Source organism: Penicillium taxi (assembly GCF_028828555.1).
Source record: "Penicillium taxi strain IBT 34144 chromosome Unknown utg000001l_segment0_segment0, whole genome shotgun sequence".
Taxonomy (NCBI): domain Eukaryota; kingdom Fungi; phylum Ascomycota; class Eurotiomycetes; order Eurotiales; family Aspergillaceae; genus Penicillium; species Penicillium taxi.
Genome location: NW_026643203.1, coordinates 4,212,238 through 4,237,606, shown reverse-complemented (window position 1 = coordinate 4,237,606; position 25,369 = coordinate 4,212,238). Strand labels below are relative to the sequence as shown.

General features: G+C 47.4%; 11 protein-coding genes across 11 annotated transcripts; 4 read left to right on the top strand and 7 right to left on the bottom strand.

Annotated features, from left to right (window-relative positions):
* Positions 1–441: 441 nt before the first annotated feature.
* On the bottom strand, positions 442–2,997 carry N7495_001514 (putative transcription regulator BDF1; the record flags this gene model as incomplete). Its single annotated transcript, XM_057204184.1, has 3 exons — positions 442–768; positions 820–2,836; positions 2,891–2,997. The coding sequence occupies 3 exons, from the start codon at positions 2,995–2,997 to the stop codon at positions 442–444; spliced, it is 2,451 nt and encodes an 816-aa protein (XP_057068257.1).
* A 2,280-nt stretch (positions 2,998–5,277) lies between these two features.
* Positions 5,278–7,784, top strand: N7495_001513 (WD40 repeat domain-containing protein; the record flags this gene model as incomplete). The annotated part of the gene is made up of 2 exons (XM_057204183.1): positions 5,278–5,831; positions 5,888–7,784. Coding segments are annotated over 2 exons (2,451 nt in total), but the record flags the coding sequence as incomplete, so codon positions are not given.
* A 290-nt stretch (positions 7,785–8,074) lies between these two features.
* On the bottom strand, positions 8,075–8,687 carry N7495_001512 (uncharacterized protein; the record flags this gene model as incomplete). The annotated part of the gene is made up of 2 exons (XM_057204182.1): positions 8,075–8,324; positions 8,383–8,687. The coding sequence occupies 2 exons, from the start codon at positions 8,685–8,687 to the stop codon at positions 8,075–8,077; spliced, it is 555 nt and encodes a 184-aa protein (XP_057068255.1).
* Positions 8,688–8,965: 278 nt separating this feature from the next.
* Positions 8,966–11,753, bottom strand: N7495_001511 (WD40 repeat domain-containing protein; the record flags this gene model as incomplete). Its single annotated transcript, XM_057204181.1, has 2 exons — positions 8,966–10,626; positions 10,805–11,753. 2 exons carry the CDS (start codon positions 11,751–11,753, stop codon positions 8,966–8,968), a joined length of 2,610 nt encoding a protein of 869 aa, XP_057068254.1.
* Positions 11,754–12,048: 295 nt separating this feature from the next.
* N7495_001510 (Rab geranylgeranyltransferase BET4) lies at positions 12,049–13,280 on the top strand (the record flags this gene model as incomplete). The annotated part of the gene is made up of 4 exons (XM_057204180.1): positions 12,049–12,057; positions 12,120–12,227; positions 12,275–12,857; positions 12,916–13,280. 4 exons carry the CDS (start codon positions 12,049–12,051, stop codon positions 13,278–13,280), a joined length of 1,065 nt encoding a protein of 354 aa, XP_057068253.1.
* A 666-nt stretch (positions 13,281–13,946) lies between these two features.
* N7495_001509 (putative GTPase activating protein (Gyp5)) lies at positions 13,947–16,821 on the top strand (the record flags this gene model as incomplete). Its single annotated transcript, XM_057204179.1, has 3 exons — positions 13,947–13,982; positions 14,037–16,700; positions 16,759–16,821. 3 exons carry the CDS (start codon positions 13,947–13,949, stop codon positions 16,819–16,821), a joined length of 2,763 nt encoding a protein of 920 aa, XP_057068252.1.
* A 537-nt stretch (positions 16,822–17,358) lies between these two features.
* Positions 17,359–17,815, bottom strand: N7495_001508 (Dabb family protein; the record flags this gene model as incomplete). Its single annotated transcript, XM_057204178.1, has 2 exons — positions 17,359–17,571; positions 17,702–17,815. Coding segments are annotated over 2 exons (327 nt in total), but the record flags the coding sequence as incomplete, so codon positions are not given.
* Positions 17,816–18,568: 753 nt separating this feature from the next.
* Positions 18,569–19,042, bottom strand: N7495_001507 (Ctf8 family protein; the record flags this gene model as incomplete). Its single annotated transcript, XM_057204177.1, has 1 exon — positions 18,569–19,042. The coding sequence occupies one exon, from the start codon at positions 19,040–19,042 to the stop codon at positions 18,569–18,571; it is 474 nt and encodes a 157-aa protein (XP_057068250.1).
* A 605-nt stretch (positions 19,043–19,647) lies between these two features.
* Positions 19,648–20,226, bottom strand: N7495_001506 (Cnl2/NKP2 family protein; the record flags this gene model as incomplete). The annotated part of the gene is made up of 1 exon (XM_057204176.1): positions 19,648–20,226. The coding sequence occupies one exon, from the start codon at positions 20,224–20,226 to the stop codon at positions 19,648–19,650; it is 579 nt and encodes a 192-aa protein (XP_057068249.1).
* Positions 20,227–20,884: 658 nt separating this feature from the next.
* N7495_001505 (uncharacterized protein) lies at positions 20,885–22,314 on the top strand (the record flags this gene model as incomplete). Its single annotated transcript, XM_057204175.1, has 4 exons — positions 20,885–21,036; positions 21,099–21,327; positions 21,717–22,086; positions 22,142–22,314. The coding sequence occupies 4 exons, from the start codon at positions 20,885–20,887 to the stop codon at positions 22,312–22,314; spliced, it is 924 nt and encodes a 307-aa protein (XP_057068248.1).
* A 540-nt stretch (positions 22,315–22,854) lies between these two features.
* On the bottom strand, positions 22,855–25,230 carry N7495_001504 (ARMH3 family protein; the record flags this gene model as incomplete). Its single annotated transcript, XM_057204174.1, has 8 exons — positions 22,855–23,545; positions 23,599–24,009; positions 24,065–24,399; positions 24,453–24,565; positions 24,622–24,775; positions 24,840–24,920; positions 24,970–25,092; positions 25,147–25,230. 8 exons carry the CDS (start codon positions 25,228–25,230, stop codon positions 22,855–22,857), a joined length of 1,992 nt encoding a protein of 663 aa, XP_057068247.1.
* Between the last annotated feature and the right edge of the window lie 139 nt (positions 25,231–25,369).

Here is a 25,369-nt window from a genome sequence, read left to right as displayed (position 1 = left end):
AAAAAAATAAAGCCTTAGCAAGCTAATCCCATAAAATCAACGCGAAGGAATCTCTAATTCCAAGTCCATCCATCAGGATCGTGGTGTGCCCAGGTGGGAACGTCCAGGTGGAAAAAAAACCCATCAACAAGGGTAACGGAATCTCAAAGGGCAAGTCCATCTGTCAGTATCGCAGGGTCGGGCAGGACTTTCAAAAATGGTAAATAAAAATCAAAAGCGTATGTGCAAGGGGAATGGCCGTTGGTCTGAAATTGTCAGGCAGTTGGAGCTGAAAACGCCACAAAATTCAAGCTCCATGTATGCCCATGCGCATAAAGGCCGGTAAAAAAAAGAGATATTCATGAATGCAGGGCAAATTAAGAGGTAAACATGACGCTCAGAACGCAAAGAAAAGTCAAGATGCATGCCATATCTTAGAAAAGAACTAGCAGCGACCAAGCCTTACTCTTCCTCACTTTCCTCGGAATCGTCATCTGAATCATCATCACTGGATTCATTGGCTTCAACCGAGGGGACAGGGTCGGGGGAATGTCCACCGCCCTGGAAGCGGGAAAGGTTGCTCTCCAGCATGTTGATCTGTGCCTCCTGCTCGAACTTGCTCATAGGCTTGTTCTTCTTGGTCTTGGAGGTGGGCATGGTGGAAGAGTGTTTGTATTCCTCTGGCTCCGTGGCCGGGCCGTGCTTCTTCACGAAAGCGAGCAGCAACGCAAGCACATTATCGGGCAGTTCGTCAATATCCAATTCGATCTCAGCCTCTTGAGTGCCCGCCTAAAATCAGTTAGGATTGAGTTGTTGAAAAATCTAAAAATAGGTATTTACCTTGATAGAAGGAACATTTTGCTCGATGATCTGAAGTGCCTCCTGCATCTTCTTGTCGGGAAGGCTACTAATGCCATTGGAGATGACCTGCTTTTCATGGTAGGTGATGTAACGATGCTTTTCGCCCTTGCCACTCTTCTTGTCCTTCTTGCCGGTGCTCTTCTTGTGTTCTTTTTTACCAGTCTTAGACTTGCTGGTCTTCTTGGTGGGTGGGGTCTTTTTCTTCTTTTGGCTAATCAATTCCATTTGGCGAGACATCTCGGCAATCTGCTTCTGCAGCATGGTAAGCTGCTCGTCATCCTCATTGCTCTCCTCACCATCTTCATCACTTTCCTCATCAGATGAATCGCTGTGCAGGTCAGGGCGTGGCTGATGTTTGAGCAGGTAATCCTCCTTTTGCTTCCATTTCATGTCAAACAGACCTTCCAGACTCTGACCAGCGGCATACGTCGGGTCACCAGGAATGTTGAACCGGTAGCAATTCTTGAACATGAGGCGCACATCCGACTCAAATTCTTTGGCATTTTCGTACTGGCCAGTCTTGTGTTTACTTTCGATAGTCTGAATATCCATGGGCTTCTTGATCACGGAGTGATAGGTCGGTATGTTGAGCGCGACGGGGTCCACAGGGAAGTAGAAAGGACTGGCAATGTAGGAGTTCTTGGGCTTTTTCAATTCCGCGATGACTTCTGAACAAAACTCGAGTTCCCAGAAGAACTTCTTCTTCTTGGGCTTGGTAGAGTAGGGGAGGTCTCTCTTTGGAGGGTGGATTGAGCGTTTCGGACGTCCATCTGGGTTTGAAGAGTCACGACGGATCACAGGCAAGCCTTCCGGGCCCAAAGCAAACGTGGTGTTCTGCGGTGAAGCAGCCTTGGCAGTTTGACCACCAGTGGAAGTCCGGGGCTCGCGGCGAGGAGCCTGGGCCTTTTCTTTAACCTTCTTCGCCTTTTGCGCCTCAACCTCATGTGGTCCCGGGAGGGTCTTCATCTGTCTAAGGAAGTCGCTTCTCAGTCTCCCCCCTTCCAGAGCGACAACGTGAGTTGGTCCGTTGAAAGTCATTGAGTTTTGAACCATCACATTGAAGTCATCAATCAATGCTTGGGAAGATGAATATTGCTCGCCTTTGAGCTTCTTTTCCATGGTGCCGAGATCCATAGGTTGCGTAATGATGTTGAAATAATGCGGAATTGCAAGTTTGACCGGATCCACGGGCTCACGGTAGAAGCGGGCATCATTCTTGCGCTTTATGTTGTGAAGTAACTTGGTGAGATGTTTGTGCTGCATTTTGCTGATAGGCTCAAGAAGTGGGTCGGAAGAGACCCGAGTAACTTCAGCTGACCCGCCTTTTGATCCATCAATCTTCAAGCGCTTAGATGACGACTCCTCTTCAGGGTCAGACTCTCGCTCTCGGGAGACCTTTGTGGGAGACATGGGTACGTCAGGGACATCATCCATCACCTCGTCTGTCAGAGGGTGTGCGGGACGAAGTAAGAGGGTGGGGGTTGACCGGTCAATGGGTTCAATTGGCTCGCGCGCAAGCTTGAGTGAGTCCTGAGGAGCGTCCTGGGGACTATCCAAGGACATTGGATCATCAATTGAATCAGCCAAGGAAGCAGGCAGCACATCTTTTGCGGGCTCGGTTGATTCATTTCTTTCAACTGACTTCTCAATGGGTTGCTGACTAGGGGTTGTAGTCTTCCCCTCAATCTTTTCTTTTTTATCGTCTCCTACAACTTGCGCTCCATTGGCCTGGATCTGTACGTCAAAATTTAGTGATGTATCTTCCTGAATGGGCTCAGTTGATTTGTTGACATCGGTCGGTGAAATAGGTCGCATGGTAGTAGGAGAAGGATGAGAGTCGTTGGTAATCGGAGGTGGAGGTATAGTGTGACCATTCATGTCGCCATTGGTGGCGCCATTGCTTTCTCCATTAACTTTCACGGCGGCGTTAATTTCACCGGTTCCACCGTTACTTTCAGTGGTAGTGAGGTTGTCCACGTTGGTTTCACTTTGAGCGCTGGAAATGTCAGTGAATGCGACCGCTTTACGCGTATGATCAGAACTCGCTTACCTCAAAGCCTTTCCACCGGTCGCAGAGAAAGCAACGGGGGAGGGAGGCAATTGAGGCTTCTCCTCCTTGAAAGGAACGCCCTCCCGATCGGGAGGCGGAGTCGCCATTGAGATTTCCGGGCACTGGAGTGGCTCTCAATGAGTCACAGATGATGTGAAAAAAGAAAGGATCGAGGTGGTCAAATGACAATGTTAACTGATGCGCCGAAGGTTGAGGGTGGTGGGGGAAGGAAGAAGTTGTGGAGGAGATAGAGTTGGCGCGTGAAGATGGAATCCAAAAGGGAAGTGGAGTATGCGATGAAGGTGGAATTTATACTGCCAAGAGAAAGGCGGTGTGTATTGGGTAGACACGTGATCAGGGTGATGAGGAAAGACAGATGTGTAAATTGCACTTGTGAAGTGGGGAGCTTGGAAGGGTAAGTGTTGCCTGAGGTTGGGGAAGAAAATAAGAAAGATCAAGAATTATGAAATAATTCAAATGGACCCAGTTAAAAAGAAATACCAACGCGTCAAAGGGATTAAACGCGACGCGTATTGTTTAGGTAAAGGGCGGTCAGGACTTTTAGAAAGGTCGAGAAAAGATTGTCGAGGGGGAGCCAGAATTCTTAAGTAACTTACAGTCCGTCTTCCTCTCCTGTCCTGCTATCTCCACTATTCAATCATTGGTCATAGTCCCACATTTCTCTCTCTTTTTGATTGATGATTGGTCCCTGTCTGTATGGTACCGTATTGTTGCAATATGGAAAATGATGGAAATCTTTTTGATTCCATTGCTTGTTATTATTAAATTTCCTGAAATTCTGCCTATTCTTCATAGATAAGTATTTTGGTTTCGGTTTATCTTTTGTTAATCTAGAGGTTATCTTATCCTACTATCTCAACTCCTTCAAAAGTGAGAAGGTTTCAGCCTGTGTACCCTGCGTCAAAGCCCTAGGGTTTACTACTGAATGCGGATTAGTGTGATGACGAGTCGAGTTCGACGTCACGCCACGTGACCCCTATTTCCAATTCCGACGGATTTCTGGTGAGTCTATATACTCTTCCATATCTAGATAAATATACTCAGATACTGTTTCTATTCGTTTCTATTGTAATATTGTAATACTCAAGTGATAGCATGCAGATGGGCCCTTGCAGGTGAAGCAGGTATGTCAGTATAGTCTGGACTGAAATGGCCAGATATACATCTTCATCCTAGGCATACATTGTCAACATACCAAGGTACTACCTAGGTACCTGTAACTGAATTGAGCTCTTCCAACGTTGTCCGAGGCTTTGAGATAATTTTCTTACTCTGATGAGTTGAAGTAGAGCAGTTGGGCCCAATGGTAGTACTGCATGGATCAATTGATCTGGATATACCAATACTTGTATCTCCAGAAGGCTATCTGCATGGATGCACGCAGTTGATAGATGTGCATATGAATTGTTCTGAAGGTTGTATGGTTCTAGAGTTTGGAGGTGAGGGTTAAAACCCTAGTGATTGGTGGTATTCAAAGTTGAGCGTCATGTTTGGGAGAAATGATCACTGAAGTGTCTTAAAAGCGCCTGTCTAGGTGGACATGGATGGGTCTGTGGACGGCTGCCCAGGTGTCTTGATATTCATCTTAAGTGCTGGTGATGTTGGGATATTTTGAAGGGCTTAAAGTGGACTTAGAATGGTATAGATACCTCTTCGACTGTGTAGCATTATTCCAAGGCCCGGTAAGCACAGAGGCAACACCTGGGCATCAAGATGTCCAATAAATAACCTTAGAAGTTAGAAGTCCCTTGTGTTAAGTGCAGACATTCAAATGTTGGGCCTGGAGGTTGAAACCTTGGAACTTGGAAAAGTCCCTCGGTTTATGATTTTAGTGATTCTGGTAGGTAGAGTAATCTTTGAAGGCTGAAATTTATCCACATTGATGTAGGTTCAAAATATACTTACGGCGTTCCCGGTGGGTATATTTAGATGCATGCGAAATTTTGGTACTGGTTCGAGACACTGGAAGCTTCAATGAATATTGAAATCCTTAGGAGAAATATCAGCCTCGACATAATAAATTTCAGAACCTTAGAAGGACTTAGTAATATCTCTGGTCGAGAATTGACAATGATGGAGATGAAGTAGTTATCATGGCAACACCTGTAGTCTGATTAGATAAGGCCCGCAACACACACTAAACCAGTTTGGGACTAGCACCTGGCCCGTGAGTTCTACAGAACATTTTTTTTCCTTCGGCAACTGCAAGACCATCCAAAGTCCCATAACCAACCTCGCTTTTCCTGGAGGCCTGCGAAAAGTTATACGAGGTCGATACTTGTGTTCCTTCTGATTATATACCTGCAGATCATACAGCAATTTTCACTGCAAAGAGAGGAAAGATATCTGAAAAAAAAGCTTACAAAATGGGTAAGAAGACATCTCGCCCACCCACCAAGGTTGGAACGGCTGCATCACCAGCTTCGGGCCTGTCACAGTCTGGTAGCAAGTCTTCTATCCTACGGTCTGCTTTCTCTCCATCAGAGTATCAATTGGCCTTATTCGCCTCCGTCATCCAGGGCCTCGATGGCCAACATCTCCGCATTCACGATACCAATACAGGCCGACTACAGTGTGAGCATGCGTTGGGACCAAAAGAAATTGTGACTTCACTGGACTGGGGATACTACAACATCCAGGGAAAGCCCCGCGACCCGTCGAAGAAGAAGCGCAAGCGCGGATCTAATGTGAACGATGGTCTGGACCAAGGAGATGTCGTCGTCGCGTTCGGCACCAACACTTCCGACATTCGCATGTTTTCACCATCGGAGAACAAGGTGGTTGGTAATCTCAACGGTTTGCATGATAAAGGAATCAAGGACTTCAAGTTCACTGCTGGACGGCCCGCGCAAGAGGCGTGGAGTATCGGCGGTGACAACAAACTTGTCCAGTGGGATTTGATCACCGGAAAGAGCCTGAAGTACGAGGGAATCCAATAAAACATTTGTAAAATCCATTCTAACCTTGTTTATTTAGGACAATTCACTTGACAGGATCGTCTGTTTTCAGTGCTCTCTCACGCCCTGTCCCCTCGAACTTGCCCGTCATTTGCGCATCCCAGACTCCATTCTTGATAGACGCGGAAAACTCCGAAAATGAGCCCACCAAGTTCCCCGCCATGCGCAATCAGATCCACAGTGTTGTTTCTTCATCTCTAGAGTCCGCCGGCACCGGCGCGTTCCTTGCATCCGACGGCGACCGTTTCATCAACGTCTTCGATGCTGCAAGCCAAAAGCTCGTGCGCAACCTAGTGGCCGATGAGAATGTGTCATCCGTCTCGCTCTACACAGCTGCCAACACTTCACCCGAGAAGCAAGTCCTTGCCGCCATTACCGAAGATGGCACCATTGAGTTCTTCACAAAACCATTTGTCCAACCGCAGACTGCCCAATCCTCTAGCGCCAAGGCGAACCGGAAACAAATGACTCAAAAGGCAGATGCCTCGCTCAAGATTGTCCGCTCCGAGTCCTCAAATGCCTGCGTTCCTGTTGTATCAAGTTCGTTCCAGGGTCACGAAATCGTAGTTGCTTATGCTGAAGGTGGTGTAATTCCCGTCTTTGAGCGCGTCAAGTTCCTTGATGAGAGTACCGAGGAGCTTGCCTTCACTGGAATCAAGGCGGTAGTTAAGAGCAAGTCAAGCTCTGCTGTTGCATCAGTGACAACTAATGGCGCCAAGGACGTCAGTGAAAGCCGCGTGAACGAGACATTCACGGTTGTAGAGTCTGGAAACACTATTGATGACGATATTGAGATGGAAGATGACAACGATGCCGCCTCCGTATCCGGTAGTGAGGACTCCGACAACGACGACGATGTTAAGCCCACACCTACAGAGAAGAAAGTCAAGGCCAAGCACGTCGCACAAGATGATGATGTTGAGATGAAAAATGCCGAGTCAGATGACGAGGAAGAGGAGGAGGAGGAGGATGGTATGGAGCCATCCTTCGGCGAACTTCTGCGCGCCAGCGGCCACGAAGTTGACGTGGAGGCTGAGCTCGAGGAGGATGTTAATATGGGTGCTTTGGTGCCCGGCAAGCCCGTGGCAGCAGTGCAACAGATCCCCACCGGCGTGTCACTAGCCACAGTTCTCACACAGTCCCTCAAGACAAACGACAGCGGCATGCTCGAGTCCTGCTTCCACACCTCCGATACCAATATCATCCGTTCCACCATTCAGCGCCTCGAATCTTCACTCGCCGCTACTCTGCTCCAGAAGCTTGCTGAGCGCCTTTCCTCCCGTCCTGGTCGCTACGGCCACCTCCTTGTCTGGGTACAATGGACCTGCGTCGCCCACGGTGGTGCACTGGCCGGTCACCCTGAACTCCTTAAGCGCATGGCAAATCTGCACAAGGTCATGGATCAGCGGTCATCAAGCCTGCCCTCATTGTTGATTTTGAAGGGCAAACTTGACATGCTCGAGGCTCAATTGGGCCTACGAAACGCCATTAGCCGCGGTGACGAGGGGATGGACAGTGAGGAAGAAGACAATGTGATATACGTCGAGGGCCAAGAAGACTCAGACAGTGAGGTGGAAACAAAGACCCCGCGCAAGTCGATCCGTGATCAGGCATTCGACGAAGACGAGTCAATGATGAATGGCGTTGTGGAAGATTCTGACGAAGACGATACCGGCAGCGACGAGGAAGATGAAGACGTAGAAGCTATCATGGACATCGAGGCCGAGGAATCAGCCGGCTCTTCCGATGCCGACGAATCACTGGAGGAGAACGAGGATGACGAAGACGAAGAGGACAGCGATGGCTCCTTGGTTGACTTCATTGCCGACACGGAGGACGAGGACTCCGATACTCAGGCCCAGGCCAAGGCGAAAAAGAACAAGCTCATCAGAAAGCCCAGGGCTAGCAAGAGAGCCTTGTAAGTGTAACCAAAAAAATTGAGCGATGGGGTTCTGTACGACTCTTGCGATAGATATTGCTTTTGATTCTCTTTCTTTTCTGTTTCAGGCTTTTTAAAATTAAACTCGGGATGCATCTACGTCTGCATTTTCTCTGTGATAAACTCATATGTTTCTTTGATGTGTATGGATCCCCTTCTGTGTCCATAGCCCTTGATCATGATGCAATATATTACAGTTTACTTCTGCAATTAACTTTGAAATGATCATTTCTTCTCAATATACCTAGTCATCAATGACAATAATCTTCAAGACAACTGGTCTCCCTGGCAAGCACCCTGATTCAACACCCGGTGAGGAGGGACACCCTCCTCACCCAATGGAATTTCCAACGAGACCGTCTCCTCCTGCGACGGATAGTCCGAAATATGGCCCAAGTAACTTGTATCAGCCGTATCCAGAGCGAGAATAGCACCGTTCCTACCACCAGAAACCCATGCCTCAGTGGTAGAGTTAGGGAGAGTGATATGTGCCAAGCCAGATAGGAAGATGACCCATCTATTTCATGTTAGTAGAGAATTCGATTCGAGACTGGTAGATAATATGGTCAACGGACTGTTTAGTAGGCGCATTGTGTCGTCCGCCACTATAGTTGGCTGGCAGCACTGTGTAGGTGGAGTTTCCTCCATTGGTACCATCTAGGATACCCAGATTAAGGGATTTGGAGCCGATTGTGCCGGCTTCGGTGGATGTTTTGAAGCCTGACTTGAGAGCCCAGCATTCTAGGGTTGATATGTTGTTGTGTGCAGTTAGGACTGTGACGTTGAGTGTGTTAGTGGTGTATGTAGATGTTTGAACAATGGCCTGAACAGTAGCAGTGACAGCAGTGGCCGCAAGGATGAGAATAGTAGAGGGACGCATGGTTGGGAGCATGGAGTATGTATGAAGGCAGAATAGATGAAGTCAAGGGAATCGATAAGGGAAGCAACTGGAAAAGCATATCAAAAGCAAACCTTGGAAGAGATCGGCATTCTCCAATTCATCTTGAGAAGGGATCGGCATTATCTATATTGCGCAATAAGCGGCAGGTCAAGGAAAACAAAAGCTGTATTTTGTGCAGTAATAATAGGAACATCACAAGAACAAGTCACCAAGGAATGATGTAAGAATACAAGCGATCGAAAAAGAGAGAACGAAAACTAGCGAATGACTTCGTGCCCTGACCTCTCAATACCCTCAATACCCTGAAGGATATCACTTCCGCCGAAAAGTCCAGCAGACCCGATAGATTTATGTTTTCCAGACCAAACTTCATGGAATTTGATTGTTTGGTCGCTTGAGGCAACGATGATACATCCTTCTTCCATTGTTCCTGGACACCACATTCCCCCTTCTTTCTCCTTGGGCCGAATGATCGGCTGTCTCCTCTCTCGTCTTTCACGTTCACGCCCGCGTTCCTCGTATGCATGACGAGAATTACTTAAGCCTGGGGACTCGGAGGATGCGTGAGGTAGACGAGCGAAACCTGGGTCTTGACCTCTAACATTCAAATGGCAGTTAGGGGGTCTCCCTGGATAGCTCACAGCCCACAGTGCTCGGCCACAATCATAATTGGGTGGAATATGCCCGTCCCAGCTACTGCCGTGAAGACCCCAAGGAATGACAGCGACTTGCGCGCAGCTAGGCCAAGCAAATACAGCAATCCGAAATGGGTGCTCCGGCTGGGCATATCCAAAAGTTGCGGCAACCTCATGCCGGGTTTGGCTCCAAATCAAACTTGTCACTTGCGCAAATACGGTAATAGTAGCAAGGCTGACTCCAGTACGGGCTTGGAAAAAGTGGATTGATCGATCATTGGAGCCTCCTCCTGTTGCCAACAGCGATGGCTGCCATGGTGCAAATGCGATTGCTTTGACTGCTGCTCCATGCATCAGACGGTACTTCTGGTGATTCCTAGGAATTATAGCAGTCCTGCCTTGACCCGCAATGAGACACCCTATGTTGCTCAGAAGCGGAATTGGGTTTAAGCTACTGGCAGGAGGAAATGGGATCCATGACGGAAGTAGACGATTGATGAGTTGTGGCCCACCAATAAGTCGACTTGGGTTAGGGCTTGGAATAAGACATGGAAATGCAGAAAGGCTCAAGTTCCCAGAAGAGGCCCTCGACGAGTAAGCAGATAAGAATGAAGGCTCATCCGGTGGTGGCGATGGAAGAATCTCGCTTAGTTCAAAAAGCATGCATGTGTTGTCGTTACCACCCGTGGCGAGAAATTTATCGTCAGGAGACCAGGCCAGGCCACAGATTTGTTGAGTATGCGCAGAAATTTTTGCCAAAAGAGTTATAGAGCCAGTCCAACTATATTTATTATGTACTTTGGGCCATTCGATAGAGTAGTACCAAATATTGCCGATTTCGTCGCCAGCAACGAGATCCTCTGCATCAACCGTAGTATTGAAGAATCCCTCTGAAGGCCTTCGAGAAGACGTTGGCTTGAAGACTACACATGAAAGACTGTTGGGGTGGCTTATATCAAATCGGGGTTTCTTTTCGAGAATGCTCCATAGGGTCAGCTGTCCAGAATGGCGAGCAACGGCCAGAATACTTCGCCCACAATGGTCTGATGAGAACGAAAGTGAGGTCACGTAGTTCGCTGGATGGACATCTCTAAAGGGCGTGCGGTCCAAAATGAAGCCCTCTGACCAAAGGTAAACGGATTGTGCGAGGCCAACAGCGAGGATACCAGCCGAAATTGAGTATGCTAATATTGAGCAGTAAAAGTCGTCCCGCAAATGTGGTGCATCTAAAATGCGAAAAGGCTTGGAAGGAACGACTTCTGGTGTGGAAACAGTCTTGGGGCCTACAGAACGCGGTCAGTTGACGGCGCAGAGCAACCCCTACAGCAAATGCCATCTATCGTCACGTCCTATTCAGTCATTGCGGTAATTTCAAGTAACTTGAGTTAGGTCCAGTGACAGTGGAGTAAGATTAAATATCAAAAAACGGCTCTCTAGCAGCAAAATCACAGCAGAACTTACAATGCTCCTTTTCAGCCTTCCTCCAGGTCCCATCCCTCCATATAAATGGCGAGAGTCGCTCATAGTCCACATGTATTGGACTGAGAGGCACATCGATACATGGCGAACAAGTGCCGAAAAGCCTAGTTGTAGGGTCAATGTCCAATGCAAGCGCAATTCTTGATTCATGTTTATTTTGTTCATCTTTCAATGTGCACTTGGGCAGGAATCTCGCAACATAGGCGGGCGCAATTGATCTTCTGACCGACAAACTCTGAGGAACTGTGAGCGTCGCCAAAGAGTCACCCGGCATGGCTGAGGTTCCACCCACGCCCCAAATAGAACCGGCACTGATCTGCCTCAAGAAGTCACTTGCACGATTAGATTCTACAGCACAAAGGTCATTGATAAGATGAGGCTGCTGTGGTCGCAGGTAAAGCCAGGTCCGTGATGGGTTCTTCCCAGGAAATCCAATAAACCGACCTGGAACTGGCATAAACGGATCATCTTCGGGCGGACGCTGTCGCAGAATTTTTTCTCGAGGAGACAATTGAGATGGGTCCTTGTTGAGGCGGAAATGAGTGGATGGAAAGTCTTCAAATTTCCTCTTTGGAATGAACCTGTCAGGTGAGATTGGGCTTTGAAAGGCTTTTCTTGCAGCATCATCATTCAAAGGGCTTCTGACTCTACTACGGCCTCGAATGGGAGACCGTCTCTCGGGCCCTTTCTTTTTCTCGAAAGGCGGGGTGAGAATGAATGTGGGTTTAGTTTTGAGTGAAAATGACACCAGGGGACTGATGGGTGATTTTAAACGCGGTAAGTTGATAATTGAAAATTGATTTATTCCGGGCAGACTGCTTAGTCCAGTAGGATCAGACTCATGAGAGCGACCTGAGGCTAAAGAGACACGAAAATTGCCGGTTTTGAAGGCATCTTCGAAGGAGTGATATTGTAAATCTATCATTGGCATTATTGCTGAGAAGTTGAAACAAGCACGGATGAGCTGCGGAGGAGTGTAGAAGACACTGCAAAACAGAATTAATGAGTGAAAACCGTACAGGTGATTGTTGAATGTCAAAGGCTAAAGCAGCATGGGCATCATCTCGTGTTGTCGTTTACGTGGTTGTTGAAGCCAAAGTCTCTAGACTGATCGCGGTTGCTATACTTGGATATCACGTGATATTTAGATAAGCAGCTGGATAAGCAGCCTTGAGGCTTGCTCCCTGTTTAGTCATTCTGGAATCTAGATTACCCATCCAGTCAAGATGGCAAGCGTGAGTCTAATGGCCCGTTGAAAGTTGCGTTTAAAAGTTAAAGAGGCTGATGAAATTTGCAGCATGGCGTCCGGCGATTCAAACCGGTGGAGAAGACCCCGGAGGAACGGCAGCAGGAGTTACGCAAGATAGATGAATACAAATCTCTCGAACATCTTGTTTCGGAAAAGGTTGGCAAGTTTATTCGATTTACTTACATAAAACTGATTGGATCCAGGTGGCTGAGCGTGAATTTACAGCCGACACGCTGAAGAAGATCTCCGAGCTACTCAGTCGGAACCCAGAATACTACACTGTCTGGAACTACCGACGACAGGCCTTAAGACATCAATTTTTTGAGGCTGGGAATTCAAGCGAAGAAAATGCAGCCAGATCTGTTATATCGTTGATCAAAAGTGACTTAATGTTTCTGATGCCGCTTCTGCGAAGTTTTCCTAAATGCTATTGGATCTGGAATTATCGGCTATGGCTGCTTGATGAAGCTCGCCGACTTCTCCCACAATCTGACGCTCATAAAATTTGGCAAGAAGAACTTGTCCTCGTAGGGAAAATGTTGACGCTTGACAGTCGCAATTTTCATGGCTGGGGTTACCGCCGCTTAGTCGTGGATGCACTGAAGCAACTAGGCACCCCGGCCGAGGTCATGGGCATGACCCAGAAGGAATTTGACTATGCAAAGAAGATGATTAGTGCCAACCTCTCGAACTTCTCCGCATGGCATTACCGGACCAAGCTCATCTTGCGAATACTTGAAGAACAGTCTGCGAGTGATGACGAACGAAGAAAAATGTTGGACGACGGTTAGTATTGGATTACTGTGCCTTTCTCAACACTGCTGTTAACATCTGCTTTTAACAGAGCTGGCTCTTATTCATCAAGCATTTATTGACCCTTATGATCAATCTCTATGGTTCTATCACCAGAATCTGTTGTGCGTGTTCGATCCATCGGTAGCGGATAGGACCATGGCTCCAAATTTGACTACGTCAGACCGACTTCAATACATCCACACAGAGATTGAAGCTATCGAAGACATGCTGGATGGGTCTGAGGACTGCAAGTATATCTACCAGTCCCTAATTGAATGCACTCTACTTGTTTCCAAGTTGGTGGATAGCTTGTCACACAAGAATCGGTCTCGAATTTTGAGCTGGCTCTCAGTGCTGAAGAAGCTCGACCCACTACGGCAACAACGGTGGCTGGATTTTGAACAGAACCTATGACCATACTCTTGAATGTAGGTGGAAATTAGTCATTGTACCTTAATCCTCACGAAGGAATGATTCTCAAGGGGAGATCTAAATTGAGATATTGATATCGGGCCCGAGTTCCACAGTTGGGTATACCTGCACATACCAAGATCCGTCATGTCGAGCTGTCCTTCTAAGCATCAGCTTTATCATGAGGCCATCACTGACTTAGTCTTGTTTCGAAACTTCACTGCAAGGCTGGCAATTTCCACCCCTTAGATGTAAATTTACAAACCTTGAAAGATGGGCTCATATAGTGATATTACAAGAAAAGTACTTCTGTATTGTTGCACGGACTTGAGTTGTCCGACATTGTTTTATTACATAAGGACTAGATTGATCATAAAACGATCTTCTTTAGTCAAGAATTGTGCATTCTGGATGTTTACACTGTCGATTTCCCAATATTTACGATCGACAGGTGGGTCCCGTACAGGGACTCCCAGCTAATCAGCGGTTAGTGTACCTGACCCTCGATTCGATCACTAAACTTATCTTCCCCCGAACTCCTTCCACGCCTGTTTCCACGCTGTCTTGTTCACATTCGTTTACTTATTTCTCTCATATGAGGCTTTGAAGCTAGAGCTTCTTGGGTTCTATGATTGTTTTTTCCTTTCTCGTTGATACTCTTGTGACGACATGACATCGACTCGTAGTAGCCGTGATTATGAAGGGGTATGTCGCCCCTCGGGTTTCATCAACGATAACGATGCTCATTACCATCTCCAGGATTCTTTTGATGATGCCGCCGAATCTGTTGAGAAGCTTAACGTCACAATTCCTAAATCCTCGTCGACACGGTCATTAACCGATAGTCCTCCCGTTGGAACAATTACCTCCCCAGACACGGCTCACCCTTCTCTTCCTTCTGAATCGCAGGCCGAGCAGATGGACAAAGAAAACGAAAGTAGCGGACAGCAGGGGAAAACAGACGACAAGAAGAAAAACAAGAAGAATGCCAAAAAGGAGTTCGCGATGCAGGAGGTTGAAGGCAACGAGCAAGCCGGCGATGAGGTGAAGCTTGAATCTGACGACGAGCCTGGGGAATTAGGGGAGCCTGGAGACGCAGAGATAGAGACAGATGGAGAGGAAGATGATGGAAATGAAACCCCTGGTAAACACGTTTCGCAGAAGTCACCCCCACTCACCTCCCGTCGTTTGTCAAATGCCTCATCTTTAGACGAGGTGGTTCTAGGAAAAGAGGACGAGTTCGTTGATATAACCTCAGAAGCTAAGAGCGATGTATCGCCTCCAGTGCCACCCAAGGATGACATTGGCTCCCCGGGCAGTCCTGGCATGATCGGGCTGTCTGGAAATTTGCCATCCGCCCAGTGGGCGCCCCCTCCAGTCAATAAAACCTCGCCTCCACAGGCGCCCCTGCCACCGACCCGCAAGCCAAGTGGTCCCTTCTCTTGGTTCTCTCGAAGCTCAACAGGACTCAAAGACCTCAAGTCTCCGCCTCAAGCAGCATCCACCCGCCGAAATACATCCAACTCAGTGTCGACAGTTGCCAGCAACGCCGATTTAGTCGCTCGATCTGAAGATGGAGACAATTTTTCCAAGAAACCCAGACGCAACAGCTTGAAGGATCAGTTTAAGATGCTGCGGATGCGAGAGGAGGCTACAGGGGCTGAACATGATTCCAAGAGTGTACAATCTGGCATGACCAGTTTTGGTCACGGTCCAGCTAGTCCTCCAATTATTGTAGAAGAGGGCGAGGATGGGAATATTTCCGCACCTATACAACCTGTTTCAGGACCAACATCTCCTGGGGCTAGTGTATCAACAATCAACTCCACACTCGCTCCAGGTACTGTGTCTGGCTTCTCCAGGTCGGCAACTGATGCATCTGCTCCTGTGGACTGGGATCTCTGGCAGCAGCTTGTCAACAATGGCTCCCAGGCATTAGCAAACTCGGAAGAGCTGAATGCTGCCATTAAAAGAGGAATTCCACAGACTATTCGCGGCGTTATCTGGCAGATTTTGACAGATTGCCAAGCTGGTGAAATGGAGGAGATCTACCGGGAATTAGTCGGTCGTGGCACAGACAAAGATCGCAGGCCATCAAATGGTCAAATCCATGGAATAGCGGAGAAGGAGTCAACTGTGTCATCACGCTCGTCCATTCGATCTGACCACTCGGGGGTAACGCAGGCTACAAGTACAGCGCCAAGCCCTCCGCATGACGCGGATCCAGAGAAGCTATCCAAAGAGCAGGCTGCCAGTGAAAGTACTCGCTTGAAGAAGGCTAAGGACGAAGCCGCTGCTTTACAGAAGCTAGATAAGGTGATCCGCCGGGATCTGGGTGCGCGCACTAGTTACTCGAAATACTTCATCTCTCAAGGGAGCCAGGAGAGCTTGTTTGGACTGTGCAAGGCATATGCCTTGTACGACGACGCTGTGGGATATGCTCAAGGCATGAATTTCATTGTCATGCCTTTGCTTTTCAACACGGAAGAGGTCGACGCTTTTGAGCTTCTGGTGAAGTTGATGAACAAGTACGGACTACGGGAGATGTTTATCGCAGATATGCCCGGACTTCACCGCAGTCTCTATCAATTCGAGCGACTTCTCGAGGACTTGGAGCCTGCTCTATATTGCCATCTTAAGCGTCGTGGAGTTCCTCCTCAACTGTACGCCACTCAGTGGTTCCTGACTCTGTTCGCCTACCGTTTCCCGTTGCAGCTTGTCCTGCGCATCTACGACCTGATTTTTGAGGAGGGCTTGGAGAGCACAATTCTCAAATTTGCCATGGCACTCATGAGACGGAATGTTTCCGCCCTCTTGGAAATGAAGGACATGAGTGCCCTCACCAATTTCCTGAAGGAGCGCTTGTTCGATGCATACATCGACAAGCAGCCTTCGGCATCATCAATCTTGGAATCTGGGTTCTTTGGTAGCTCTGGAGCTGCTGATAAAGAGATCTACCGCGCCGACCTCTTGGTCCAGGATGCCTGCGATATACCCCTGACAAAGGAAATGATTGTCACATACACCGCCGAATGGACAGAGAAGACACGGACAGAGAAGGAGCGAGAGGCTGAATTGGAACATTTGCGGCACACTGCCACTACGCAAGCTGCGCGATTGCGACTGTTAGAAGAGCGCTCGGAAGCATCCGACAAAGAGCATGTGCAGCTGGCATCTGAATTAATTCACTCCAAGGTAGAGAACGAGGAGCTCCGCGACGAGAACGACGCCCTCAAGCTCCAGGTCAGCGAGCTCAAGATCGTGGTTGACAAACAGCCTGCCGAAGTAGAAGAGAAGCTCCGGATGGAGATGGAACGCATCATGCAGCGAAATCTCGAAGTACAGAACGAGAATCGCGCGATGGAGGATTCTATGGCCGATATGGAGAAGGAGTTAGTTGCAACGAAGATGAAATGGGCTGAGGTAATATTGTTCATATCCCTTACCCCGTGAAGAACAAGCTAACGTATTCGCTGGATAGATGTCCGAGGACCACGACAATCTCAAACAGAAATGGATCGATCTTCGCCGGGCCATGGACTAAGCAGACATGCTTCTCCGTCCAAATTCCTTACTACCGACTCTGTAAATTTCCGTCGATCATTCTGATACCCAGCTGATCTGTGATCACCGTAGGCGTTCAGGTGTCTCCCATCTCTATGGGCTGGGTGCATTTTGCGTGTATCTCCTGGAGGGCTCGCGCCATGATTCCTGTGACCAACCTACCTTACTGCCATACCACTTTTAGACTCGTTATCCCTTTTCTATTTCTATTCTATCTATTTTGCCCCATTCCTTCTTTTAACATCATACTCTTTAAACTTCTGTCTTGACAATCCTTTCCCGATGGTTCTACTTCTGGATGTCAAAACCGACAACTGTTGAATGGAGAGCGGGTCATAGATGTATGCAGGTGTACATCTATAATGAAACTACATGATCGAATCATGAATCCATTTCCCTACTTTTGTATCTCAAACTCTCTTATTAAGTTGTTTTTTTCTCTATATGAATTCACGAGACAGATCGGTGATATCCATTGCCATGCGATCATATTTCTGCAAGCTCGCAAAAACACCCACTACAGAATATTCTCATAATAGGTGCTCAGGACATCTTCCTTAATGGGAGCAGCAAGAGCCTTAAGCGCCTTGTGTGCCTCACAATCGGCGTCATAGTACTTCATATCATCAAGCGAAGCAAATGTAGTCTTAACAGAGACATTGTAGCCCTTGTTCCGCGGGTCTGGGAATGACTTGCCAACGGCCGCAGAGACAATGTACGGCTTTCCGTCCTGCGTTTACCAGAACAATTAGTTCAAGGGTTTTGATCAGAGAATCGGACGTAAATACGGTTGATTGTCCAGACTGTCATGGATTCATGTGTAGGCAGCTACACAGCAATCTTGGAAGTGAGTAGCTTACCTTGACAGCAGTCTTGGCGAGTATTTTGTACTGCTCTAGGATCTTGTCGGCATCGGCATCATTGGGGATCTTGAAGAGGGTGATACGTTCGATGGGAGCCATTGTGGAAATTTTCCTAGAGCGTGTAAGGTAACAGGGCAAGAAGCTGAAGCTTGAGAAGCGAATACGTAGGATGCGGGGCATGGATTGTAAACTTGACTAAGTCTTTATCTTTGTCATGTAGTTCCGTTCCGTGTCTTGGTTGGCGGGGCATTGCCGAGGTCGGATGTTGTTGTTTCTCTATGTCCGCGTATGATCTACTTCTGTGTTTTCCCGTGCTTTTCATGGTCAAATGTACCTAAATACTGTCTTCAATTGGATATTTATTGTAAATGTGAGAAATACATCGATGGAGAGCGTTAGTTTAGCTCGGTCGCATCTGTTGGATGTTTCGTCGTCCAAGATGCTACAGAATGTAGATCCGCTCATCAAAGGGGAACATCGAGGCTGTGATAATATGTGCAGATATGATAGACGATGGCAGAGTAATCACAGCACCTGTATTTTGCTCTGTTACCGTCGACTGTCCAGCGGTAGTCCAGTGTAACTTTAGACATTCACCATAGCGGATCATTGGATAGAAACCCAAGAGTCAGTCTTGAAGTCATAAGGACATATAATCAATCAATATTGACTCTCTGGGAGCGTTGGCGGGTTGAGATGTCATTCATCAATCCCAAAATTCGAGATATGGTCCAGGGCTGCAATTCATTTCTATCCCTCACGTCCAGAACGACACAGCCATAAATCCACCGATTTGACCCATCGGTGAATGAGTATTTGTAGCACTGAGCTGGGACCTTAGAAATCCGTTTGGGCATAGGTTGTTCACACATCGTTGACAGGCTCTGGTCGATTCTTGAAAAACACCTTATACCGCACGATTTCGACGATCTCCAATTCCTCCACTTCCGTCGAAGGGCGCTTCTGAATAACAGCAATAGGTCGCGGAAGTTTCTTTACTTCACCAGTCATACGTTGGTACCGCCCAATGTAAAAATATACCCGTTTCATCCACTTGGTATCATCCGGGTTCTGGGGCGAGTAGTCGGGGAATATGAGTTTTCCGATCGGAGTTTCAAAGCAATTAGCACCCTGAGACTCTCCTGGGTAGGAGTCTATTTCATAGTCGTTTCCATTGCCTAGTGAGGGCACGTTTATTGTGCCTTGAAGTTCGAGGATGGCAAGGCCTGATGGGGTTTGTAGGAGTTGTGGAAGGGGGTTGTTGATGGATTGTGAGGCAGTTGTAGCTGTTATTGCTACAGGTGCTGCAGGGCGAGGATGGAGACAGATCGTGGGCATCGTTATTCCTGGATTGGGTCGAGTTGAAGTTAAGTTGAAACGAGGTTGAATTGACGCGTGACGCGGGTTGTGTTTTAATCGATCGACCCCACTTTGTAATACTTCCCAACTAAGATTGATTGATTGATCGAGAGTGAAAATGAGATTATTTAGACCGACAAGGAAGTATATTTTCTTAAAAATTAAAGAATCGCAAATCCTAACTCCAGAGTGTAGATAGCACATCAGTGGACTTCAAAAAATTCGTTGGTTGTTATAATACAGAGTAGAGTTGCATGATAACTGTTTCCTTTTTTCAAGATAGGATGCTGTTTACTGTTGCTCATTTAAAATTGGAAAGCTAGATATCCTCAAATGGTAGGCGAATATATCACACTGATTATTAGGCATAAGTAGTATAGACTCCCCATAATTTTGGGCCATTTGGGACCTCGAGAGGTTTCTACCTTCTTCCAAACGAGATTTTAGACTGAAACTTGTATTCAGAATGTTTGCTCATTCCAAAATAGACATCATACTTCGTAGACCGTAGACAATGTTAATTTGATCCTTTGGATGAGAAGGAAGTTGCCGACCTTGGACACATTAAAGGATCACCAGGTACTTCATCCTCCCATGGTTTTCTTGTAACACGTATCTTCAAGGTTTTGTAGGCCCTTAATAGCTTCCTCTGCAATATTACCAGGTCCCTTCATCTTGCCGTAGCGAATGTCACTCATATTCCCCACTGTAGTGTGAAGCTGTGTTAAAAGACTTGCAGCCTGTTCATCAACACCAGCAATATCACGCTCAATATTGGCACAAGCCATCTCCATCTCTGCCAAGAGACTATCAACTGAGTGATATTCATCGGACTCTGTGGGATTTGGATCAAATAAGTGGAGATCCAATTCCATTTCACGCTGCTCTTCACTGGCTGCTTCGACACCCGTAGCAAGGCTAGCCTTGCGAAGCTCTGCTTTCTGACGTTCTCCATTTTGGATTTCCAGATGGATATTTTCACTCACACGGTCCATGTCTTGCTCGCGGACCTGCTGAAGCTCACGATACAATGTCCGGATATGTGGATGATTTCGCAGCCTTTTAGGGAAAAGCTCTGTAAACTTTTGCAGTGGTAGAACTGTTGGTAGTGGTGCTGGTGATAGCAAAAAGTTACTCAGAATAGACTCTTCTGACGGTGCCATGATTGGTAAGATATAGCAGTGATCTCAATATAGGTTGAAACGCGTGGATCAAGTTCTAGACGCGTCTCGCGTACTGAATTCTGAGATGATGTCTTGAATGGTGATGTACCAGGGACTCAAACCAGGGCAGACTTAAGCAGTACAGTGTAGAATAGAAATCAGACGTGTTTGATCCTGTAGTAGAATGGTAGCTTAGATGTGTGATGATGGTGGAATTGTTCCGGTGCGGATCCAGTTCTTCCAAGGGGGATCCGCCACTTTTCAACCTCAATCTTCACCACCAGCCCTACTCACTTCCAGCTAGCCATCGCCATTCATACAAAATTGATCTAAGCATCCATACTGATTAAATTAAATTCAAATATTGGATTTATAGAGGGTATAAGACCCCATTCACCTCGTGGCTGGGCCGGCAGTCCTTGGGTATTAAGAAATCACGGCCTATTGAGAATACCAAATCCACGAGAATCTCGGAATATCGTGATTCAGCATCTGCTCAAAAGCTTCATTAGTTGTCGGTGACGGCCTGTCTATTTTGGGCAATCTCAAACGCAAGATCTCGAAGTCATCTCCCCCTCTTTCTCTGTATCTTCCACCTCTTACCTCTTTCCTCTTCCATCTTCTCAACCCTCACCCTTCTTTTTACTTACTTGAAAACATGCCTCAATCTGCGTATGCCAAGGATGAAAAGGTCCTTTGCTTTCATCATGATATACTCTATGATGCGAAGATCCTTGATGTGAGACACAGGGATGCAGACCGAAAAAATCCACTCGAGTTTCTTATTCACTACAAGGGCTGGAAGAGCACGTATGTACCCCATTTTTGAGACTTGCAAAAAACTTCAAGTTTATGTACTGACCGTTCTACAGCTGGGATGATTGGGTTCTTGAAGACCGACTGCGTAAGGCCAACGATGAGAACCGAATGTTGGCTACCAATATTCGCCGTGAGGCTGAAGCCACACTTCGTGCGAAGAACGCGAAGCCAGCTGCAAAGAAACGGGCTGCTTCTGATATGAGCTCGTTGCGTGATAGCGAGGAGCGTGGCTCGGTGCCTGCTAGGATCAGCAAAAGAGCGCGCGAAAACGAAATTGAGAAGGTAAGCTGGCTTGTAACGTGCGTTCGCTCTGTCTTTTTTGGGCTTGGTTTTGCCCACGCTTCCTTTTCTTCATCCAATGATCTAATATTTTCCTTCCTCACCCTTCCCTCCATTTCCCACTCCCCTCATGACATACCCTGAGGATATTCTGGGTTCCCAGCCACAAAATGCTTCATATCAATTTTTCCCACATATGTTTCGTGATCATGTCTTGGCCTGTCATGTTTGGCGACTAGCATCCTGCATGCATCGAGTTTAGGATTTTGTGGTGGATTTATCGTCTCAAGGATAAGTTCTTGATGGCGATCTATTCTATCAGAGTGTTACGCACCAAGGATCTAAACGAAGAACTCCCCGCTATTGAGGTAGAGACTGACAATCAAAACTAGGAGGATGCATTCCACCTACGCCCCTCCGTGCGCATTGTTCTTCCAGATGCGTTGAAATCCCAGTTGGTCGATGATTGGGAACGTGTCACCAAGAATTATCTCGTTGTCGATCTGCCAGCTAAAATTCCCATCGTCGAGATTTTAGAAGAATGGTGCGAGGAGGAAAGCGCCAGACGAACTACTCACCATGAAATGGACGTCCTCAAAGAGATCATCGCTGGCATCGAGGAATACTTCAATGTTTGCCTCGGGAAACTGCTCCTGTACCGCTTCGAGCGTCCCCAGTACCGCAGTCTCAAGGCCTCCTTCGAGACTCGTGATCTGGCCCCCTCGAAAATTTACGGTGCCGAGCATCTGCTCCGCTTGTTCAGTACGGTCCCGCTCTTAAGGCAGCTCGTAATCCTTCTATTAACATTGACTCACAGGCAAACTACCCGAGCTCCTGGCCCAGACCAATATGGATATCACAGCCACCCGCAGTGTCCGCGAAGACATCTCGAAGATGTCCATGTGGTTGAGCCGGAACTCTGAGCGCTTCTTCACCGGAAAGTACATTCCAGCTTTGGAAGATGACGACCTGGATGTATCTTCTACATGACGATTAAACGTGCCTCGATGGAAGTCATCGATGGAAATACGACGAGGGAAGCGGTGCCTGATGTGAGGACTTATCATGGAATGCTTTCGCGCCTACAAATTACCCGGTTTTAGTTTTTAAAAGAGAATATCTCACACAATCAGGCGAATGACGCCTCTTTTATTCTTCTGCTCAATCCAATACTCTCACGCTCGCTTTCGAGCTGATTTTGAAGTCGCATTCAATAGTAAAGACAACTCGATCAAATACACCCTTCCATCCAATCCAGACCAGACTAGACCAGACTCTGTATCTAAATCAGAAGTAAATTAGAAGCAAGGGCATGTTCTAGAACTTGTCCGTTTCAATGGAAACGCCGTTACGAGCCATTGTCCAAGAAGCAATGAATCTTTCTAACTTCGGCATTTGTCTTATTGAAGACAGTATTCATTCGTTCCCACTCGCTGAGCGCCACCTTAGTAGTCTTGGAACTACTAGCTTCCGGACCATATGCCTTCATTCCCTGCATAGAGAACAAGATTCTAAGATTAACTAAGGTGCTTAGGCAACTAGCTGTCGTGCATCATCGACCGCGCATCTGGCAGCACGCTTCAACTCACTCTTCCACTCTGTCTCGCGCCATCGAGACCAAGTACTCAATCCTTCAGGTGGCTGGATACTAAGGGTATCATAGCCCTGCTTGATGATACGGTGAACCTCGCGCGGGCTAAGATTCTTTTTCTTGATAGAGGGAAGTGCGACTGGTTTGTGTTCATCATCTAGCTTGGGGCTTGTGACAGCCGCAGTTGCGGAGTCCTTATCATCGGAGTGGAAGAGTAAGGTGTAGAAGTGTGTCGATACGGATAGGAGGGTATCGATAGCTGCGGCATGAATGCCATTCTTGGAGGGGTCGGGAAGAGGAATGGATGATGTTGTTGTATGGGTCAGGGCGTATACATCACGGAATTTAGAGATGACTGGTCCTGTCTCGACGAGCTTGTAGAAGAGATCGTCGTAGGAAGCTGGGTCAGGGAGGAAAGTATCGCCACCTGAGACGCAGAAGGCGAGCAAGTCGGCGAGAGAAGTGATTAGATTATGTGTCTGTGGGTTGCTGGAGAGATCGCTCGCGTATGTTGTGAGAAAGCGCATGAGGGAAAGGAGCGTGCGCCATAGCTCTGACCAGTGGTATGTGAGGCGAATTTTGTTCACTGAGAGGTATGTGAGAAGACGCAAGGTTATTGCGATAGTGTGGCTAAGAGGAAGTCAGCTGAGCCAGTGAATAATACAGTTTTTGTGGTTCCTTACCTGTAGATATTGACGTCTAGCCGCCGACGAAGATTGTGTGTGATAGTATCAATCATAATGTCGAAGATTACTGTTGCCAAGACTCGATCACCAGCAATAAGGGGCAGATAAGGTTGACGCTGGCGACAGATACGGACCTTACGCTTGCCCTCTTCACTGCAGATATGTTTGCAGAGTGTGGGATCCTCGACAAGGATGCGTAATGTGAACAGACTGAGCTCGGCATAGTGTGCGACTCGGTTAGATCGATATGCGTGCTGCAGGAGATAGGACGTCAGGGAGACAAAGCCTGAGAAGGGTGACTCCTCTTCGGCTTTTCCTGCCTTTGCGTGAACCAGGTGATACCCAAATAGCTTGTTGGAGTTGGCGAAATCGTATGTAGCCATCAATATGGCGGCTTCCTTGGCAGGTCTGAAAAAGTGTAAGTATAATTCTTGTTTATTTTGTTCAAATTCTGGAATCATACAGTTCAGTGAACATTGACTTTGCTTCTTCTGTAGTAGGAGGGTTCGCCCTCTCTCGAGCACCTGGCGCAATGGCTCGAAGCCCAAAGAATATGAGGGTGTTCGTCAAAGTCCAGCCCTCGGGAATATCATCATGTACAGCGATATAGCCATTACGTAGCCCACTGCAAGCCAAACCGACGCCAGTGACAACCTTTTTGATGCTAGCCTCATTGACAAAGTCATCAAGACGAAGCTGGTAGGGGTTTTGATATTCAAATTTGTTGTAATTCACCAACAGTCCCAAGAGGAGAAATGGGTCGAACACTTGGATCGGTGAATCAGAATCGTGAACGTACTGTTAATAGTTAATGTAAGAAGGTGCATCTAGGATTTACATATGTTACAAACCTTCATTAGTGAAGGGAAAAGATCCCTGTGAGTAAAGTAAGAGACAAGACTGGTCTTGTATGCGCCGCTCGTCATGGCAACAGCCACTCGAATTGCCTTGCGCCGGAGTTCGACTGGAAGAATTACAAGTTAGACTCGTTACACGAGAATATCAGCATAAGAGTCTCACGGCTAGTTCCATTGCGAATGATGCGGTCCAAAACGGCTACAAATTCAGAGATGACTCGGTCCACGTTGTTGAGTCCTGCTAGGACTGTGATGACATCTGAGCTTGGGTTTGTGTACTTCTTACTCAGAATGCTAGTCAAGAAGATGGATAAAGTCTAGACAATGGATCAGTCAAAAGCTCAAAAATGGGTTCTATGCAACCGTAGTGGGGGCGCTTACATCTAATGCATAGGAGTCGGCTGAGGCAACCCCCGAAGAAGCCTCACGTACGGCCCTTGCGAAAAAAGATTGAGTCTGCGTCTGAAATTGAATAAGCCCGAGCCTCTTTGAACATGCAGATGCAACAAACCTGCAGACCCAAGGTGTCGTCGGGACTCAACCCGTCTAGAAGGGCATGAAGCCGGTCACGATCCGGCGGCAAGAGAAAGAACTCTCTCCAGAATCCCTCGGAGGGCTCTGCATCTTCTGTGGTCTAGGACCAAATCAGCGATCTGTGAATATAGGGGATAACAGACGTGGGGCATACTTTGAATAGGGTCTCGTAAAGCTGCACGATCTTCGGCTGGAATGTTTCCGGTCTACTTTGCTGAGTGAGAGGCGATGCCTCCATGTTTGTTAAATGATCTACCAATTAGCAAAGCATTTGGTTGTATTCAAATTTAGCAAAAAGCGTTGTTCAATAAACGCGCTCATAGCCAGGATAAGCTAAGCACCAGCCACTTTGTCAGCGGGATCCAGCCACATGTCCT